General features: G+C 41.2%; 2 protein-coding genes across 2 annotated transcripts; both read right to left on the reverse strand.

The window, feature by feature from the left end:
- Window positions 1–1,827: 1,827 nt before the first annotated feature.
- LOC104429191 (putative receptor protein kinase ZmPK1) lies at window positions 1,828–4,712 on the reverse strand. Its single transcript, XM_010042087.3, is given in 2 exon segments — window positions 1,828–4,400; window positions 4,403–4,712. Coding segments are annotated over 2 exon segments (2,430 nt in total). The 5' UTR covers window positions 4,674–4,712; the 3' UTR covers window positions 1,828–2,241.
- A 14,462-nt stretch (window positions 4,713–19,174) lies between these two features.
- LOC104447853 (putative receptor protein kinase ZmPK1) lies at window positions 19,175–21,724 on the reverse strand. The gene is given in 2 exon segments (XM_010061583.3): window positions 19,175–21,433; window positions 21,436–21,724. Coding segments are annotated over 2 exon segments (2,421 nt in total). The 3' UTR covers window positions 19,175–19,301.
- Between the last annotated feature and the right edge of the window lie 100 nt (window positions 21,725–21,824).

The raw sequence follows: 21,824 nt of genomic DNA on the forward strand, positions 1-21,824 counted from the left end.
AAATTGAAAAACCGAACCGAACCGAAATTGGTTTGGGTCTCATTCAGTTCGGTTCAGAAGATTTTTCTAACGTTCACATTTGGTTCGATTTTTCAAAAAAATCAAACCAAACAGAACCGTTAATATCCCTAGCTGCAGCTTCTACATGAAGCAGGCTAACCCCTCTTTGTGAGGTTCTAGCTATAATACTGACAGATCCGGCGATGGCGATCCGGGACGGGCAGGTGCGGAGGAAGTGATCGAAGACTCTTGTCGCATATGGGTCTTCGAGTTTAGCAAGTGATAGGGACCACAATGGTGTTTTGGCATTTCAGCGTCTTCCCAACGCTTTACCAAGAGCTAAGGGATGGGATTATATATCTGAACATCATTGCATCTCAGTTAACGCCGCAATCGAGCCTATTGTAGTCGATTGCAGGGAATTACTGGCGACGATCGATTGAATTTTCTTCGAACACGCTTCCCGGATGCAAATTTAGGTGGCGGAGTGTCCTCTAGCTCTTCTGTCTTGTTCCTCAAATGACTTGTCTACCAACTGCGTACTGCCCTTTGGAAGAATCGCTACTCAATCTTTATTTACTTCCTTAGAAAAAGGAAGGGATGGAGGAAAATGTCGCCCGTGAGACATAATGTTTTGTTTTGTACTAGTTGGTGCTGATTGGAACCCTAAAATAAATTTGACAAACAAGTGACTATAAATTAAACAAAGGTTTGGTTTATGGTTCTAGCTCAGCCACGAAGTCTTCAGCTCTTCATAAATCAAGTTTTTCAAAATCTTTATCAACTTGTGAGTGCGTGAATAATGCGTGCTAGCTCCTTAGAGCAAGGTGCTAGCTCCTTAGAGCAAGGTTGAAAAAGATTTTTCTAATTTGATCTTAACGATAGAACAAACAAGTAAATTGCTCGAGAAATAAAGTGCAAGAGCCTGAAATTAAAGGATCAATGGAAGAATCAAAGGAAATTTGGATGAAGAACACAAAACCGAAGGAAATTTGAATAAGTGAATCTCATAACAAATATTTATTTATTTGTTTATTTTCCGAATAAGTTGTTAATCTCACGATGAATTGAAAACAGTCGCTTAATAATTTTTGTAAACTCAAAAAAGTATAAGCAGTTCAATGGAAGAAAGGAGACTCGAAATCCAAGTCGGAAGCATATTTATTCCTCACTCAAGACCTTTTCAAAATGATAATCATGCATTTTCTTGAGGTAAACTTCATATCCACACTATAGATAGAGCGTCCTCTTGCGATTAGTCTGTCTCGCCCGTGGGACAGGGACATCGCCTTAATAAAATGAGAGAGTCTAGTCTATTGTCAATTTGTGCGGTCGACTTTAACAATAATTTCGAAAATAAAATTAGCAGGTCAAAGAAAGCGTGCGCTCAAGCGATTCATCATAGAGATGCCCTTTGGCCCACTCCACGTCATTTTGTCTTGACAGAAAAGAATTACGTATACGGATCTGTTTGCGGACCGTGCTGCTCTCAATCAAGTGTTAGTTGTCCCTCATTATATTTTACTTTATGCTAAAAGGAGAACCCATTGACATTCCTGTCGATTCGTCGAAGATAGGACTCATTCCCTCTCTTTTATCACATAAACAAGGTCAACTTGAGAGAGAGAGAGAGAGAGAGAGAGAGAGAGAGAGCTGCCAGCATCGACCAGATCTACAGCTCTTCTCAACCAAAACCCAAATTAATTTGATCCCCACCTTCTATGATCATGCATGTGCCCTTGAGCAGATGGATATAATTTGACCGCAGCCCTAAAAAGCATAGTTTCTACCTTATCATAGAGCGAGTTCATGTATAGTATGGACACGTTGCAGAAACTTGCCGACATTCGAGTCGACTAGGTTCGATTTCTCTCGATCGTCGATAATTAATTAAACTCATGTAACGGGTATGATGGATCGGATCCACATGAACTCGAATCCAGGAAATAGATACAAATTCGCTAGGGATGAATAGCTTTCGGCGGACAAGTAGAAGCGCATCGAACCCGCTTTCGCTTGCGAGATCTGTGTAACCAGCCGACACACTAACGGGGACAGAATCTCTGGTTATTCTCAAGAAAGCAAGCGGTGACTGAACCTCGTTCGAAAATATAAGTTAACCTTCGCTAAGTTCTCGTTGGACTCCATATCTTTAAGCAACGAGACCATGCCAAGCCAACGCTGCAGATTTAAATACTTTCAGAAGCACCGGAATCAACTCCACTTCACACTGCACCGAAATCAACCGTCGTTCTCGTGCCTCAGGAGCATTTCCACCACTTGGCTCATGGTGGGTCTGGCGTCTTTATCTTCCTCCACGCACCTGAGCGCGACCTCGATCAAGACCTCCATCTTCTTCGGGTCGTAGTCACCCTTGAGCGCTGGATCCACCATCTCTTTGAGGCGGGACCCCGTCCTCCCCGGTTCGTTCACCTTGTTCCTTGCCCACGGGACGAGCTGGACTTGCTTGGCGTCCCCTCCGCCCTCCAATGAGTGGACACTCGTCGTCGGGCTGATTCCCGTCACCATCTCTAGCATGACGATCCCATAGCTGTAGACATCCACCTTGGACGTGATGGACAGATTTGAGACCCATTCGGGAGCCATGTAGCCTCGGGTTCCTCTGATCCTCGAGAAGTCGGAATTCGTCACCTTCCCTCGGTCCATAAGCTTGGATAGCCCAAAGTCTGCGACTTTGGGTTGGTAATCGGAGTCTATGAGAATGTTCTGAGGCTTCACATCGCAATGCAGAACCCACTCCAGGCACTCCTCGTGGAGATAAGCTAGGCCCTTCGCGGTGCCTACCGCGATATCGAACCGCCTCTTCCAGTGGAGCTCTGGCGACGACAGGTTCTGTGCCAAAGACCCGTGTTCCATGAACTCGTACACCAATAACCTGTGCTTTCCCTCGGCACAGTAACCCCACATCTCGATCAAATTCATGTGGTTCACCCTCCCGATCGTGCTGGCCTCCGCCAGAAAATCGGCCTCTCCAGTCGTGGCATTGTTGAGCACCTTCACTGCCGCGACCCAATCATCAGGCAACAGGGCCTTGTACACGATCCCGCCTGCGCCTCTCCCAATCTCCTTGCTGAAATTCCGCGTTGCCTTCTTGAGCTCGTCATAGGTGAACCGCTTGAACCCGGTCGCGGCGAGGAGGTAGCTCTGGTGTGCAGAAGTGACATCCTGCTGGTTCCTAATCAGGAAGAACCACACCAAGAACACCACCACGATCTCGATCCCTCCCACCACGCAGGCGAACCAGAGCATGAAGTTCAACGCCCCGTTTTTGCCTTTCTTGGAGTAAGTCCTGTCCAAGATCTTCACCTCTGGCGTGGGAGGGCAACTGTACTGAGTCCTCTTCACCAGTTGGTCCACAGTGAAGGTCTTATTCTTGGGGACCTTGATGAAGAACTCGCCAGTGAAGCTGGGCAGGTTGTGACCATTCAGGAGCTCGATCTTGGGGTAGCAATCGAACGTGCCCCCGGAGCTCGACTTGCTGTACTGGAATCCTCGGCAGTTGCACAGTTTCAGGCAAGTCTGCCGGCACGTCTCGAGAGTGGTGTTAAAGATGGTGTTGTAGTCGTAGCCATAGAAATCGATGTACAGGAGCTTCACGAACCGAATCTCGTCGGTGACGCACCCGTCGGAGAAGGTGAAATCGGGCACGCAACCGGCCGACCAGTCGCCCGGGACCTTGGGGACGTACCCAGGCACGCAGGAGCAGCTCCTACCCTTGGCCGGGTCGTAGCTGCAGAGGCTGTTGTTGCCGCACACGCCGTGGATGAAGCAGGGGATGCTGCTGAGCGCTTCCCACGTCACGGCCCAGACAGCCGTGCCCCGCTCGCGGCTGTAGACCCGCAAGTTGCCGTCAAAGTCGAGGGTCATCCTTCTCTGCCTGGCCGCGCCGTAGTCAGAGGTGGAGAACGAGTAGTTGTCGGAGGACTGGAAGCGGCCGAGGGGGTCGAGCACAGCGATGCGGCTGCTGTTGTAGAGGAATCGGCCAAGCTGATTACTCGGGACCCACGGGTACGGCCAGTAGACGCCCGAGATCGACGGGCCGTCGAAGAGGAGGCGGAGGACATTGTCGTTGTCGAAGTAAAGCTTGTAGAAACCGCTCGAGTAGTTGTACCGGCTCCGAGCAGAGATCAGGAGCGTGTTTCTGGTGAGTGGCTGCTGAGGCAGGAGGGTGTTGGTCGGCGAGTCGAAGCTCTGCCACAGGACGCCGCCGCTGCCGTCGGCGAGGAAGAGATTCCTGGTATCGTTGAGGCGGAGCTCGGCGGCGGAGCCGGATCTGGTGCCGGAAGACCAGACCTCGGCGCCGGCATCGCCCGCGTCGGTGAGGACGAGGTTGCCCGAGTCGAGGAGGGACAAGGCGGAGCGTCGGCCGTTGACGGGGCCTCGCGGTTGGCCATCCAGACGGGGGTGCAGTTGGCACCGGAGCAGGAGTGGTCGCTGAACCAGACGGCGAAGCCATAGGCGTTGTCGCCAACGGGGAAGAAGCCAGCGGAGAAGACGCCGGAGGGAGAGACAAGGACGTCGCCGGGGTCCTCGACGGAAAGGGACGCGCGTTTGGCGAGGCTGGGCAGCGCCGAGGTGGAGAGCCGACAAGACTGGAGGAAGAGGAAGAGGAAGAGGAAGAGAGGGAGGAGGAGCGAGGGTGGCGGAGCCATTAGGACTCGGCGGCGAAAGGCGAGTTGCAGTGAATCTCGCCGAGGACGATATACATATATATATATATATATATATATATATATATATATATATATATATAGGTAGGTCAACGTAAGTATCAAAAACACCATTGTATTTTGATTGACCTGTACAAGATATTATTAAGGCTTGCAAAGTAATCCTATTTAGTATTTATCTATCTCTCTCTTGTTGTATAGCCACCTCTGAGCTCGACTTCCATACCTATCTAGCCATTGTCACCAATCTGTTAAAATGTTTGAGGATGACCCTTCACTTTTCTTTTTTTTCCTTTGAAATTTCTCTTCCAATGTCAAAACTAGAGTAACTATGCTTGGTTTGAGATCTCAAATTTCAGACTTTTCTATGGACTTTCGGCGCCCACTTTTGCACATCCAAGACATGCCACCCTCCACCGTCATCTCTACAATTGCATTTATCTCCCCATGCATCGATGGATGGCACCGATACATTCATAAGTCAAAGTCAAGACTGATATGATTGTCGTAAAGGCAGCAAAAGTTAGGCAACAACTACAATGTGTAATGGAAGGTCCAGGCATTACGGAGCCGAGGCGGATGAAGATCAGGTCAACGTCAAACGATGCGGCGCCGAACGTGGACACTCTGCCGCCGCATTATAAAAAAATCCCTTGTTTTGACAAGTGGCTGCTTGTCCTAACGTGGATACTTGAGGGGAGACGGAACCAGGTCTAGACAAACGGGTGCCACGTGTCCATGCGTCGCTTCCCCCGAGAAGTTAAAAAGCATATTAGAAATATATTGTTTGCCCCGATCGAGAGTGGCCCGGTCTGGTTGGTTGCTCTTTGCACGCAATATCGAAGTATCAATTAGAAAACTTGTCAAAATTGGAGCCTATTCGGTCTTTTTTTTTCAACGATCAAAGAGCAGATGGCCAAAAAAAGTAAAATATAAAAACTTCTCATTAAATGCTGCGGTTAACTATTCGGCAAAATATACTCATTGAGCACGATTTCAATTTATAAATTTGCCCATTTGACGTGTAGGATGTTCTTGAGTTGGGGGCATTTTCGATTTTTTTTTTTATAGCTACAATCTAGCTAATTTGAAGTAGTTTTTTCTTCTTTTACATTTCAAGTTATAGTATATTTAAGGCCTAAACGTTGATAGTGAAAAGTTTTTAAGTATGGGAAGGTTAAGTATCAAAATAATACAATTGCTGAAAATATATACAAGTCAAATCTACTTGATATAATTTGATATTCAATTTTGAATTTTGCTTTCACTGCTTAGTAACTAGAGTAAGTGATGGTCATGATAACAATGAACTTTTAACAAATGATATAGGATAGTGAAATTACTATGGAATCTCATGGTCGTATCATATGCATGTTTCATTAGCAAACTTTAGAGGCGTTGGTAATTTATTAAATGGAAAATTGAAGATCCAAAATCATAAGCCAATTCTTTCATAAAAAGTTCGATTAAACTCAACATTATCAACTTACATAAGATGTCTCCATCAGTGACATATAAAAGACGAGATAAATAATTTTGAAATGGTATAAAAACATGACCAAAAGCCTTCATGAGAAGATAGTAGCTTGCGCTTGCAGAATTTGTTCTCGCACGTTGGCTGATAGTGTTTAACTTTTGCGATTTTGGAATATTGGATGAAGGTTTAGGACCATGAGGTGGGCCAAGACAGAAATTCGGTGCCGAATCAGTGGGCAAGTTGGGCTGGGCAAGGGCCTTGAGACGCGGCACGACCATGTGTTAATTAAAAGCGATTATGAATTATTGTTAATGATGTTACTTTGATATATGATATTTGTAGGCGCTGATAAGATAAAATAATCCCGAATTTATAATATAGCAGAGAAATACTATAGAACTCAGGAGTTAAGCAACAACCTAAAATAACACAAATACCAAAATGAATTTTATTTGATCTCCATTTCTATTTTTTTAGCCAAAAAGTCATGAAAAAATTATAGCTAAGTCTATGTGTCAAATTTTGTATATTACGAAAATTTCTGGTGTCTTGAATTAAAAAATAATAATCAAATTGCATATTCCTTAATATTTTCTTTGAGCATAAAGTACAAGTCAATCTAGATACAAGTCTTTTCATCATTTATAAGGTGGCACTTTGGTAAAGATAAATGTAATGGCTAATACGTCATTAAAGAACCTAGCTCCTTTCTCTTCCAATCAGATAGAGCACCTCTAATTTTGCAAAGCAGGAGTTGCTAGTTAGGATTGCCTTGGATTCTAAGATCTCCCAAAATCCTAAGTTCAAATAATTTACAAAATCCAATTTGACTACAAACTAAAATACTAGACTAGAGTCGCCATCGATCAGTTTAGGTAAACCTAGACCGATAGGATCTCAAGTAGTGTAGGGGAAATCAAACCAACTCATTGCATGCGTGAAGGAATTGGTCAAAGGCAATCTAGAGATCTTAGGTCCATGAGTTAGTTACACGTGGAACGGATTAACATCCTAAGATGCCTTTTTCCGGCACCACAGCCCTACTTTTGGTTTAGTCACGAGTCATTTGTAAGTTAATTTTCCAAGTACACATGATGCTTTCAAGAATTTTGCCAAAACACTTATCTAGCGACGTTATCAATCAACGGAACCAATTTCAACTTGTCGTTAAAGTCATCATAAGATAATTAATGATTCATAGAAAATTACAACTCAATTTTCAACTTGTCATTAAAGTCAAAATGGGGTTAATATCATCAATTATCCATAATCATATCTCTTTCTCTATCCAATGCACTTAACATGTACATCATCTAGATAATATACAAGCCACGTAATCTCGTCTTGGTGAGCCACCTTTATCATTATTAATTTTGATATTCCCTTAATTTCTAAAATTGTAAGTACATATATCGACATAGCTAGCGATGGCTAGTGTAAAATCGAATTAAAGAATTTCTGTTAAACAAAGCTAATGCTCTTCAAATCTTAAATGAACAAATAGTTTATTGCATGTTCATCAATTCATCTAATTTTATTTTTTTCCAGTTATTGTCACTCAATTGGCGGTTGGCACTTGACTCTTAATCATTAAGTGAGATTTGAAACTTTGTGAGCTTTCCTGTGACCCAAGTCTAATCATTCATGACATTGGCTCCTTTTCATTTGTTTACATGTTCTAATTTTTTTTGGTACTACGTCATGCCTCGATTCTTCCTATCGAATTAAGTAATTGCCCATGCTGGTACTGACCTGATAACAATTCAAAAAGTTGGTGTTAGTGATGATGTTTCTTTGCTGTGAGTTCCTCCATGTATGAATACATATAAAATCAAGAGACATAACTTGCATGTTTGACATATTTTTTTCCACAATAATTACAATTGTCAAAATGAGTGCTCCTTTTAAAAAGATGTTTGATCAATGTTTCATAGTTATTAGCAGTGAGCATCGATCCAAGGTCAACTGTGGACCCGCCCAACTCGGCCGGTCCAATTCCTAGAGGGATTGGGCTAGCGCTTGATCTCAAGATCCTCGAACGTTGCACTATGCTAGTTAGCCATTGAACTTGGAAGTCTTGTACATATGATAATATATGATATATTATATATTATATTATAAGCTTTTGTCTAGTCTAAACCCCTAGTGCCTCCTTCTCTATTCTCTTCATGGTTCAATTTGCCTTGTAAGTTAGAAAATAGAAAGAAACCCAGCCCTTATTTGACCAAAAAAAAAAACTCATCACTCGGCTTGGCTTTGCTTGCCTCTGTTCCTCTGCATCGTATGTTTGTTTTTATGATTTGTTGCTTTTAGCAAGTGTGAACTATCCATTGTTACTTACTTATGTTTATATTTGATATGTATTGATATTCATAGTTTGACTGCTTAATGTCACATAATTGATGGATATATAATTTGAAATAGTATATTTGTCATTTTAAAGAACACAAAAAATGAGAAAAAAAATAATCAGTTGGTCTCAATGACCCTGAAACCGAACCAAACCCATTGGGTTTGGCCCATTGGACCAAAATATCTAGCATGGCCAGCCCCCTCTCTCCTTACATTGCAAAAGTTACAAAATTGCCATTAACCTAATATTACTAAATCACCCTTGCCATGTCATTTGATTGCAAATTAAAAGCATGCATTAGCCTCTCAATCCTAGCATCTAAAGTGGAAAGTCATCTATCCATGTGTTAAAATTGCAGCCAATAGGGAGTTATCTTAGTCATTAAGGGATCAACATGAGCCATAAGATCAATCAAAGGCTAAGATTGCATCATATATCCGAATTTTTCCCATCAAAATGCAAGATACATTGTCTTCCTCTCACATTAAGTGCCATTCACTACACACACAGCTCTCTCTCACTAAAATTTTCAGTTCCACAAACTCTCTCTCTCTCTCTCTCTCTCTCTCTCTCTCTCTCTCTCTCTCTCTCTCTGCCAAAGGTTGTGCTTCAATTGATTTCTTTCCGACCATTCCTTGCAAATCAATTCTTGCAATTGAGCTTCCCATTGTGTCCATAAGGTTTTGGTGATTGTTGTTTCCTTGAGTTTTGATCAATTTTGAGATTGCTTACCCAATTCTAATAATCAAAGGTAGGTCCAAAATGCTTTAGTCATCAATTTCATGTGATCATCCAAAGATGAAGGATGAACATAGTTCAAAGTTGAAGGAAAATCTTCGATCTATATTCAATTCCAACTACGAGGTGACAAAATTTGACAGTTAGAAGTTAGATCATATATTAGTATTAGTTTCATAGAATAGATGTTCTATTGCATGTTAAGAAGTTTTGAGATCATAATTTGCTAGGATAGCCGAATGCTTTACTTGTCTATAGAAGTTGATTTAGACAAATTGCATGTCATTTTTATTAGAATTATTATGTTAGGATAGGTATTCTTGGGAAATTAGCCTAGTTTAGTTTATTGCTTGAATATATATAATTCTATCCTAAGTTCATTTTCAACTAAATGACCTTATGTAGTCCTCAATGTTCATTTTGATAATTTATTAGCTTAGGATGATTTCATGTTAGGTGAATGTTGATTAGGAGTGATTTGATGATGTTTTCTGAGTTATTTCATCAATATATGAGTAGATTAGGATTTGCTTGATGTTGAATGTTCGAAGAAATTGATGAATGTTCTTGAGAGCATGTTGAAGATACACTATTGGTCTAGAGAATAGGTTGAATGTGTTTGAATATGCTTGAATATACTTGAATTTGAGTTTGAAGATTCAAAGGTTTTTCTTAAAACTCAAGTTTGAAAAACTTTCAAGTGTTTACTTTTTTTCAAATTTCAAAAAATTGTCTAAAACAACAGTTTTAGCCAATAAGATCATAAGCTTTCTCATTATATAAAATTTGTAAAAGTCAAAGTTTATTTGGTCCAAAAAGGTACAAGCTCAATCTAGTAAAATATTTGATGTGAAAATTTATTCATGTGTGCTTTGGACGTATTTTACAATTTTGAGGAACTTGGATGTCTTATTTGCAAAAAGTTAAAAAACAAAAGTTGAGGAGGACCATAATTGTATATTTGTAAAGTTTCATATATATATGTAGGGGGGTCGTTTTTGCAATGAATTGGACAAGTTTCTTATGGCCAACAAAACTATTTACATTTGAATCCTTGGGGAAATATTTAATTTTGTCTAAGATGGGGGCTTATTTGCAAAATCTTCGAAACATGAAATTTGAAGATAACATGCAGGGCTAGTTGTTTATTAAATTTGGTGAGCATTTATCTCCTTAAAAATTTCCCTTATTTTTCAAAAGTCGGATCATAACTGAGTCTAATTCAGGGTAGTTGGGTTAAATTGAGAAATTCAGCTCACAATTAGGGAAAATGATCTTAATGAACATTAAACTACACTCTCTAAGCTTTCAATTGCCACTAATTTCATTCAATTTTGATATCATTAAGGCCCTTAATCAGATTAAAACATAATCAGGCATATGAGGATAAAAATTTAGAAGTGACCCTCTTGGTTCACTAATTGTTTGCTTGGCTCCTAAGGCTAATTAGCCTAATTTTATGACTTAGTTGGCCTTGCGTGTGGATGATTAGGTGTATGATAGATTACATATGCATGTCCTTTGGCGGGTAGTTTAGACAGGGGGATTAGAACCTAGTTAGAGATTGATGACGTTAACCTATAACTGCTTTATGAACACAAATGGGGTTAATAACCATTGACTTTAATCAATGAACCCCTAATTTGATTAGGAGGTGGTGTGGCTAATCGTGTTGCATGGGAGAAATCAAATTCCCAAGCCAAATTTCTTGATTGATTTGTACGAGTCTATTGATGATTTATATTGAGTGAATGTATGAATTATATGAAATGGATGGTGGAAATTGATGATGGTGGAAATTGATGATGATAGTGGCAGCCGAGAGCTAAGGTAGCGTCTCAAGGGGTTTAATTAGTGTTAGCTTGGATTTAAGTAGGCTAGTTTAGTTAATGAACTTAGGTTGATTTAGACTTGAGACAAGTATAACAGAAGTGTTATAATTTTCACACAGCACTTAGTTGAGTGTCATAAATTTTTCTTAGCTCACTTAAATGTCACATCAAAGTAAAATCGATCATTTGAGTGTCATTTCCAACAAATTATCCTATGTGGATTTTTTGTATTTTCTTGAAAATATTTTAAAATTTTTTTGAGTTTTTATTTATCTTTTTTTCAATGTTTTTTTTTTTGTGAGCTAGGTGTAAAGGCCTCACTCTCGGCCAGTAGTGTTGCGAAGGCCCTAGGCAAGGCCATCATTAACTGTGGGCGAGGGCCTTCAAGGTAAGGCTACGATGGCCTAGCTGACCACAGGCGAGGGCATGAAGGCTCTCACCAGATCTAGGGTAGGCCGACTATAGATTTATGGGGTAAGCAAATTATAGATAATACTTAAGTGATCAATTTTTCAAATTTATGATATATAAGTGAGCAAAAAAATTATAAAAATTGTCCATGTTGGCGGTGACGATGATATATAGGATGACCGGCATCCATGTCAAATTACATAAATTGCCGATGGCACTTAAATTATTGATTTTTCAAATCCGTGGCACTTAAATAAGCAAAAAAAATAAAAAATTATGGCACTCAAGTGAATGTCGTATGACCGATCCGCTCCATTGCTCCGCCCAAGCACCACCAGATCTCGACACCATTGTTGCTGCTTCCCTCCCGACGCTGTCATGCCTCTACAACCTGCGACCCACTGTTGAGCACTGCCTGGCCAATGCCTGCAACTTCGGATCCATTGCTTGACGTTGTCACTGCGCCCGCATCACCTCCGCACCTGACTGATCCGCTTCGCCGAGCAGCAGCTTGCGTCGGACACCATACCTCCGCTAGTTCCCTCGCCGGAGGTCCGACGCCGGCTACCCTCTCTCCGGCTACCCCATCAATGTTGCTATCCTCCCCTTAGGTAGCTTATTTTAAATTTTAAATTTTTATTTGTCACTTATTTTATGTTATCTTATCTTATTTTTGTAGCATTGGATGTCAATATTCATGTAGGCATTAACCGCGGGGTTTTGTCCAAAATTATTATAATTATTAATTTGATCTCGTAAGACGTCATATCATTTTTTTAATTATATTAATTTTTGGGCATGTTGAAAGTATTTTAATTGTTAAGTCATTATAGTTATTAATTTGATCCGTAAGACTTGGATCAGATTTTTAATTATTTTGGACTTTATGTTGTGATGTTTAGGTTAAAATAGCCGTTAATTTAACCCGTGAGACAATGGATTATTTCTCGGTTATTTTAATTCTCATTTGATGAATATTCTGATTGTTTAGATATACTTGCTTATCTTGAAAAAAAAAAAAATCAAATCTTGCATTAGAGTGTGTTGGTTTAGTAAATTAGGATTGATTTTTAGATTGCATATTTAGATAATTTTTGGAATAGGTTAGGATTGGCTTTACATATTTTTTTTTAATAGATAAGGGCTTAGATAATCTTTGCACATTTTATTAATCTCTTCCTTTAAAAAAAAAATAGTTTTCTAAGATATGATAGGGTTTAAGTCAAATTAACCCCTAAAACATATTAGAAAATTATTCATTTTAGATAGTTTAATTAGGGTTTTTATTAATTCCGACTTTCAAATAAAAAATACAAAAACATAAGGTGCATGTCAATTAGTTTGCATGTTAGATTCATTATTAGTAAAATTAGGTCATATAGTTTAAATGCATGTTTTATGATAAAATTCTTATTTCAAGAAAACCCAAAAATAATTGCTTGTTTTATGTGTTTATTTTTTCCTGATACAATTTATTTATTTATTTATTTTTATTGAATGTTTAATAGTGGAAGAGCACCTGTGTGGTTACCATATTTGCATGATAGTAATTTAGATTAAAATAAATCTTAGTTGCCTGCAAAAACATTTTTTAAAAAAATAAAAAAGAAATGGTATCGAAAGGGTATTAGAGAAGTCTAGTGTAACCAAATCCCCGTATCCTTAGTCTCTGGTTCGTAGGAGTAAAATAATTCTCCCATTATTTTACTTAGGTGTCTAATCGACCTACCGTAAACTGATTAGTGGCGACTCCTAGATAAAAATCCATTTAAAAAATTTGAACTAAGTTGCGAATTGGTATAGGCTTGGGAGAGCTCGAGCTAAGTTTGAAACTTAGTAGTCCATTAGCCTAAAACCTAGGTGGTGCACTTGAAATTTAGGTCGCGACAGACTTTAACAAATAATCTAGCTTAAATTCTAATTAATAAAATCAAATTAGACTTAGCATCACCTTTTAATAAATGGTTAGAATATCTTGGATTAGTTTCATCATCATAATATGCATAGATTTAGATGCACCCTAGATAGGATTTGTTTATAATCTCTAGTTTTTGGGGGTGCATGACCGAAGACTTAATAACAAGGCATTGTTTACGTGACCCTCCCAAAAATTCAGTTTCTGGGAAGTATTGCTTGAAAGATGGTCCAAACAATTCATCAAAATGATGGTCCAAATAGTCCATCAAATGTCAAATCCAACCAGACCATCAAAAAAGTGTAGGCTTTCCAAAGCTCATACCTCACCCGACGTTAGATTTTTCATGTTTTAATTCTTTAATGGCCTAAGTAAATCTTGGAGTCGCCACTAATTTATTTGGGGTCTGATAGAAACCAATCAAGACATGAAAAGGTCATATCGATTCCTCCACAACCAAATTTTTTAAGTTCGCGGACTTAATTATGCTAATATTACTATTAAAACCCTTGTGGTACCACTAACTTAGTCAAGCGCGTTTTTACCAATTATGACCTTAAGATATCAAAGTCACCAAGTGATCATGCATATATTCACGAGGGGTTTATTATAATCCTAAACTAATCCTAACCATTCTAGAAAGAAAATTAACAAACAAGTTATCGAAGTGCAATGTGGTAATATAACAACTAAGTATTGAAAGTGCAAGCATTAGGCACACAAATATCATAAGGACTTGCGGTGAGGTATGAGAAAGAAATCTCGATACTCATCGGGCAAATAATATACATGGCCACGTTTTTAAGTCTTGGGACATGAACCACCATAAGTCTGAAATTAGGGACTAGATTCTATTTAAGGTAAGCCTAGTTCACTCACTATTCAACAAACCAACAAGTAATTGATTAACTCCAGCCACTTCCTAATCAAACTAGGGATTTATTAATTGAAGGGAATGAATATTTTGTGTTTGCAAAGGAGTAAGATAACATCATTGATTCCTAATTAAACTATAATTATCCTTCAAATCTACTCGCTGAAAGATCATGCCTTCCTAAGCAAGATTGAAAAAAACATTTCATCATCAATTCGATCACCTCCTAATCAAACTGGGGAAACATAATAATTATCATTAATCTCCATTTGTGTTCGTAAAGCAGTAGACTAATATCATTATCCCTAATCAAATTATAATTTCCTACCTAAGCTAACTGCCGAAGAACATGCATATATGTAATTGAAAGGCAATCAAAGCATCCATGAACAAGGGTAATTGAACATTTCGATTTTAGCACACAAGTCAACTAGCAATCAACCAAGCAATGGCATGAATCCACTAAGAAGAGAAGAAGTAGCATTTTCCCAACCAAATTCTTAAAATTTCTACCTTTGGATTTATTGAAAAGATATTAATATTATTATTTTTAATATTTATTATTTTAAATATTAAAAACTAGACCTAGGTCAGGGTGAGTTCTTGAACCCAAATCCGAGAATAGAGACTGAGTCCTATCCTAGGCCGTGATCATGACTGGGCTCCTAAATCGAGCCCAGTTGGATCAAGGCCTAGTTTCTTTTTTGGCTTGACCCTATTGGTGCGAATTCATGGTTTCAGTCAAATTATGTCAAATTTCCATGATTTTGCCAAAATTGACTTTGGAATTGAGTTGAATTGGTTTAATCGAATTTCAATAGGTCTAATTAGCATTATTTATGAAGGACCGATAGGGTTCCTTGAGAATTGGTCCACCTATCTCAAGCCCGATTTCTTAAAATTGGCTTGAATTTCAATATGTTACAACTTTAGATCAAATGTCATGAAGGAAATTATTCTAAAAAATGATTTAAAATTTGTTGATTAATGGTTAAAATTCTCGATTTTATTGAAAAGTCAGTTCCTAGTCATTTTTTGTGAAAACTATTGATTACAAGTCTAATTAAGGTGCGTTTTTATCGCAAAAACTCAATGATATATGAAAATACCTTTTGGTAAAACATTTTCTAGGAATACGATTAATTTTCCTTTGTTTAGTAATATATGATTAAAAATATTTTATGATGTTTAAATATTATTGGAAGATGATCTCAATCTCATTACCTTATTTTAGGCAAAAACAAGTTCGAATTTTTAAATTTTAAATTTCTAAAAAATTCAAAATTTTAACTATTTTATTTTTCTCTTTTTATTTTTATTTTTATTTTTTCAAAAAATTGATTTTTTAAATTTCTTTTTCTTTTCTTTCCTTTTTCAATTTCTCTCATCCTCTATCGCTACCGAGTAGTGACAACCACAAGCAAGCTTTGCCTTGCCGAGATAGGAGTGAGCCGTGAGCTTGTCGATCTTGACTCGAGCTCGAACCGGTGAGCTTGAGCTTGCTGCCCGTGTCTAGGCCACTTGCTGGGCTATTGATAGATGCGGAGGCACACAGCTGACATAGGAAGAAGGGGGGAAGAAGGAGAAAGGAAAGAAAAAAAAAAAAAAGAGAAAAGAAGGGAAAAGAAAAGGAAAGAAAATAACAAATAAAAATAAAATCAAACATAAATAAGTAAATATTCAATTTTTAGAAAAATTAATTTATAAGAATAAAATTTTCATTGATTAATGACCCTTAGACTGAGAGCACAAGTTTTGATAGGAAAATATTTTTTTGTTGACTACGAAAACAATCTTTGTTGATTCATTTTTCTAAATGAACTAAATGCAAGAAAACAAGGAAAACATTTTCTGCAAAACAAACCTACTCTAAGCTTGAAAATAATGGAATTGATGATTTTTTGAAGTTTTCAGATTTTTGAAAAAATGTTCACAGATTGATATTAGGGGTTGACCAAAATCAATTCAAAGGTAAATCAAGGAATTAATGTCTAAGTTTAAATAAAATGTGATGAAACTTGAAAAATGTTGAAAAACACTTAAATCACTCTTTTTACCCTAGGAAATGGGTCATGTCCGTTGTGACCTAAATTTCGGGTGCACCACTTAAAACTAGATTAATGGACTGCTAAGTTTTTAAATTTAGCTCGGGTTCTTCCAAGCCCATACCAATTCGCGACTTAAGGTTCACATATTTAACATGCAAAAGATTATTAACTAGGAGTCGCCGCTAATCTATTTTTGGTGGGTCGATTAGAAACCCAAGTAAAGTAACGGGAGTTTACTAAATGATGAAAGCATCTGTGATGTTAAATCTGAATTTACATCATCAACCCTAGATATGATTTCTAATTAACATGCAATTTTTTTTTTTTTTTTGTTTTCATTGATTTAATGAGAGTCATGCAATGCAATATAACTAAATGACCTAATTCTAATGACATGTAATTTCTAATTAAATGAACCTAGTAATAATCACTAAATGACATGCATTTTATGAATCTAATCCTATATCACATACACATGACATTTTTATTTTTTTCTAAATGAGCATGCGATCTATCCAATATGCAATGACGTGCAAATAATGCCATAATTCTAATTTTTTTTTCCTTTTCTTTTATGAAATTCGAAATTAAAATTGCCAATTAATTAAATGTGCAATTCAATTTTTTTCTTAAAAAAACTAAGATACTAAATTAATGCATATTTTTTAATTTTTTGTTTTTTCTAAATTCGAAATAAAATCCCTATTCTAAATATGCATTTTTTTAAAAAAATCTAACTAACCTATCATGCAATCAATTCTAATCTACATGGGATGCAAATGCAATTTTTTTTTTTTTTGTATTTTCGGGATAAATAGAACAATTGAAAGATAAACATTAAATCATCCATGGCCATCAAAGATGTTATTCATCACTCGAATTGAAATTCAAATTTGATTATTTCGCATAATAAACTCGATAAATTGATCTTAAGCCTTAAAGATCAAGATATCAATTTACTCAGTGAATAATTATTCCATCTAAAGTCTTATAGATAGAATAAAAATTCGTGCGGTTGCAAATTAGATGCTATATCATAGAATTTCAATCATGTATTGGAAAATATTTCAAACAATGAGATAAAATATCAAAAACTAAAATAAGATAAAACAAATCTACTGAATATACCTACCTAATAAAATAAAATAAATCTCTACGTAAATTCGAATGTTTTTCCAAATCCGAACGGCGAGGTGGATCGCGATAGAAGCTCGGCCATGACTAAGGATAGGGCTCGGCAAGGCCGCGAGGAACGCCAAGGGAAACTGCAAAGACAGAGAATCCACAGCTGGTATGGTTCGATGATCAATGAATTCACGGCCTACGATGGCTCGGCCGTGATGAGTGCTGCTTGGCGGGACTCCTTGATTGAGCCACAAAGTCACAATCTCCTCTTGCTTCAATTCCACGTGGTCTCTCTTGAGAACTCACAGTCGGTTCTCCAAATCTCACCCTCAAGGAGAGACAAATTCCACCACTTCCCCTACGTCACAACCCAGAATTCTTCATGTGGGCGTGCCAGATGCCTTGGTGTCCTAATTTTCCCTTACATTAGGCATGGGATGAGAACGCCATCTACTCGTTGGAGGTAGCCACCGAAAATTAAATAGATGAAGATGCTGGATGAGGAACACGAGAAACGGTGATTCAGATAGACGGCGACTGGAGCTCGGTGGACGCGGTAGATGGACGCCAGGGACTGCTAAGCTGCGATGAGGGCTGCTGTTAAGTCAAGAAGCAGCATTGGACGAGGCCTTGCTGGTGCAAGGGGGGGATCCTGGTGACGTCGGGTCGCGGCAGGGAAAGCGGCGCGGCAGCGACCGAGCGTCAGGCGGAGGCGAGCAGGGGCGCTCGAGACTTCTGGTGCTGCAGATCGGCGACGGTAAAAAGCGGAGCAAGGGCGTTCGGGTCTCAGCTGCTGCGGGGGTCTCAGATCTGCCGGCGTCGGACAACCGAGTGGCGAGATCGGGACAGCGGCGGTGAGGATCGGCACGGGCTGGAGGCGAGGCAGAGCGCGGCGGTGGTCGACGTCGGGGCTGGGTCGCAAGCAGATCGCGGTCGGCTCGGGCTGATGTGTAGACGACGCGGCGAGACCGGCGGCGCGGCGTGGCGGAGGCGAGCGAACTGGCGAGGTGGCGAGGCGAGGCAGTGTCCGGCGTCGTGGCGCCGGCGCAGTGGCCGGCGTGGGCGCGGGCTGGCGCGGGCAGGGGAGTCCTCGCGAAGAATACATACTGTATTCTTTTTTTCTCTCTCTCTCTCTCACGTCACTCCGTACGGTCTCTGCCCAATGTTTCTTCGACCAAGGCAAACCAGAGTTGACTCTTCCCAAAATTTTCTTTTGAATTTTCAACTCTCATACGAAAACAACCTCCTCACGTATTTGCTCTCCAATTTTCAATTCTCCCACTTTTCTTGAAAAATGCAGCGCTCTTTTATAGTGGTTCAGACGGCTGCATTTTTATGGTATTTTCCAAGTTTTCATCTCTTGCTACGTTTAATTAAATCATCGTAAATTGGGGAAGCGTGATTTCACAATCGCGATTTTATTCAAATTTCTTCCATTTTGCAAAATTCTTGCCCCTTATTCATTTGATTTTTAAATTGCTTTGCATTTAACAAAATCCGAATATTCATCAATTTTAAATTTCCATGCATAATCAATCAAATCAATTTCTCCAATTTTTTTTTTCACTTTTTCATTTTATTTGTTTCAATGCAATTTTTATTTCTTTTATTTTCCTAAATTTGCTAAAATTAGGTGTCAACAATGTCACAATCAAAAATCTATAATCTCGATTTTTTATTATGTGATTTACTAGCTAAAATCAGGTGTCAACAAATTTCATAACTTCAAAGAATGAGATAATGCCAAGCCATTGCAAATTTAAAAATTTTAAGAAGCCCATCACGTGTGACCGGAGAAATAGCACCTGAATCAATCTCACTTCACTTGCACCCTAATCTAACTATCATTCTCATGCCTAAGAAGCATTTCCACCACTTGGCTCATGGTGGGTCCTGCGTCTTTATCTTCCTCCACGCACCTGAGCGCGACCTCGATCAAGACCTCCATCTTCTTCGGGTCGTAGTCACCCCTGACCGCCGGATTCACCATCTCTTCCACGCGTGACCCCGTCCTCCCTGTTTCGTTCACCTTGTTCCTTGCCCACGGGATGAGCTGGAGTTGCTTGGCGCCCCTTCCGCTCTCCAACGAGTGGTCGCTCGTCGTCGGGCTGATTCCCGTCACCATCTCTAGCATGACGATCCCGTAGCTGTAGACATCCACTTTGGACGTGATGGACCGACTTGAGATCCATTCGGGAGCCATGTAGCCTCGGGTTCCTCTGATCCTCGAGAAGTCCGAATTCGTCACCATCCCTCGGTCCATGAGCTTGGAAAGCCCAAAGTCCGCGACTTTGGGTTGGTAATCGGAGTCTAGAAGAATGTTCTGAGGCTTCACGTCGCAATGCAGAACCCACTCCAGGCACTCCTCGTGGAGATAAGCTAGACCCTTTGCGGTGCCTAGCGCGATGTCAAACCGCCTCTTCCAGTGGAGCTCCGGCGACAAAAGGTTCTGTGCCAGCGACCCGTGTTCCATGAACTCGTACACCAATAGCCTGTGCTTTCCCTCGGCGCAGTAACCCCACATCTCGATCAAATTCATGTGGTTCACCCTCCCGATCGTGCTGGCCTCGGCCAGAAAATTGGCCTCACCAGTCGTGGCATTGTTGAGCACCTTCACTGCCGCAACCCGATCATCGGACAACAGGGCCCTGTACACGATCCCGCCTGCGCCTCTCCCGATCTCCTTGCTGAAATTCCTCGTTGCCTTCTTGAGCTTGTCGTAGGTGAACCGCTTGAACCCGGTCGCAACGAGGAGGTAGCTCAGGTGCGCGGAAGTGACATCCTGCTGGTTCCTGATCAGGAAGAACCACACCAAGAGCAACACCACGATCTCGATCCCTCCGACCACACAGGCGAACCAGAGCATGAAGTTCAACGCCCCGTTTTTGCCTTTCTTGGAGTAAGTCCTGTCCAAGACCTTCACCTTCGTGGTGGAAGGGCAACTGTACTGAGTCCTCTTCACCAGCTGGTCCACGGTGAAGGTCTTATTCTTGGGGATCTTTATGAAGAACTCGCCGTTGAAGCTGGGCAGGTTGTGGCCATTCAGGAGCTCGATCTTGGGGTAGCAATTGAACGTGGCCATGTCGTCCGACACCTTGTACTGGAATCCTCGGCAGTCGCACAGGTTCAGGCAAGTCTCCCAGCACTTCTTGAGAGTGGTGTTAAGGATGGTGTTGTAGTCGTAGCCCCAGAAATCGACGTACAGGAGCTTCACGAACCCGATCTCGTTGGCGACACACCCGTCAGAGAAGGTGAAATCGGGCACGCAACCGGCCGACCAGTCGCCCGGGACCTTGGGGACGTACCCAGGCAGGCAGGAGCAGCTCCGTCCCTTGGCCGGGTCGTAGCTGCAGAGGCTGTTATTGCCGCACACGCCGTGGATGAAGCAGGGGGTGCTGCTGAGCGCTTCCCACGTCACGGCCCAGACAGCCGAGCCCCGCTCGCGGCTGTAGACCCGCAAGTTGCCGTCAAAGCCGAGGGTCATCCTTCTCTGCATAGCCGCGACGCCGTAGTCAGAGGTGTAGATCGAGTAGTTGTCGGAGGACTGGAAGTGGCCGAGCGGGTCGAGCACAGCGATGCGGCTGCTGTTGTAGAGGAATCGTTTAATGTCATAGTTCGAAATCCACGGGTACGGCCAGTACACGCCCGAGATTGATGGGCCGTCGAAGATGAGGCGGAGGACATTGTCGTTGCCGAAGTAAAGCTTGTAGAACCCGGTCGAGTAGTTGTACCGGCTCCAAGCGGAGATCAGGAACGTGTTTCTGGTGAGTGGCTGCTGAGGGAGGAGGGTGTCGGTCGGCGAGTCGAAGCTCTGCCACAGGACGCCGCCGCCGCCGTCGGTGAGGAAGAGGTTCCCGGTGTCATTGAGGCGGAGCTCAGCGGCGGAGGGGGAGCTGGTGCCGGAAGACCAGACTTCTGTGCCGGCGTCGCCGGCGTCGGTGAGGACGAGGTTGCCCGAGTCGAGGAGGATAAGGTGGAGCGTCGGCCGTTGACGGGAGCCTCGCGGTTGGCCATCCAGACGGGGGTGCAGGCGGCGACGGAGCAGGGGGGGTCGCTGAACCAGACGGCGAAGCCGTAGGCATTGTAGCCGACGGGTAAGAAGCCGGCGGAGAAGGCGCCCGAGGGAGAGACGAGGACGTCGTCGGGGTTCTCGACAGAGAGTGACGCGTGTTTGGCGAGGCTGGGCAGCGCCGACGTGGAGAGCCGACAAGATTGGAGGGAGAGGAAGAGAGGGAGGAGGAGCGAGGATGGTGGAGCCATTTGTCGCCTTGTGGTCAACATTGACCATAGGGTGGGACATCAATGGAAGGCTATTAATTGTGGCGACTACCAGCGGTTGATGGTTATCGATTGAGGAAGA

This window comes from Eucalyptus grandis, chromosome 6, assembly GCF_016545825.1.
Source record: "Eucalyptus grandis isolate ANBG69807.140 chromosome 6, ASM1654582v1, whole genome shotgun sequence".
Taxonomy (NCBI): Eukaryota; Viridiplantae; Streptophyta; class Magnoliopsida; order Myrtales; family Myrtaceae; genus Eucalyptus; species Eucalyptus grandis.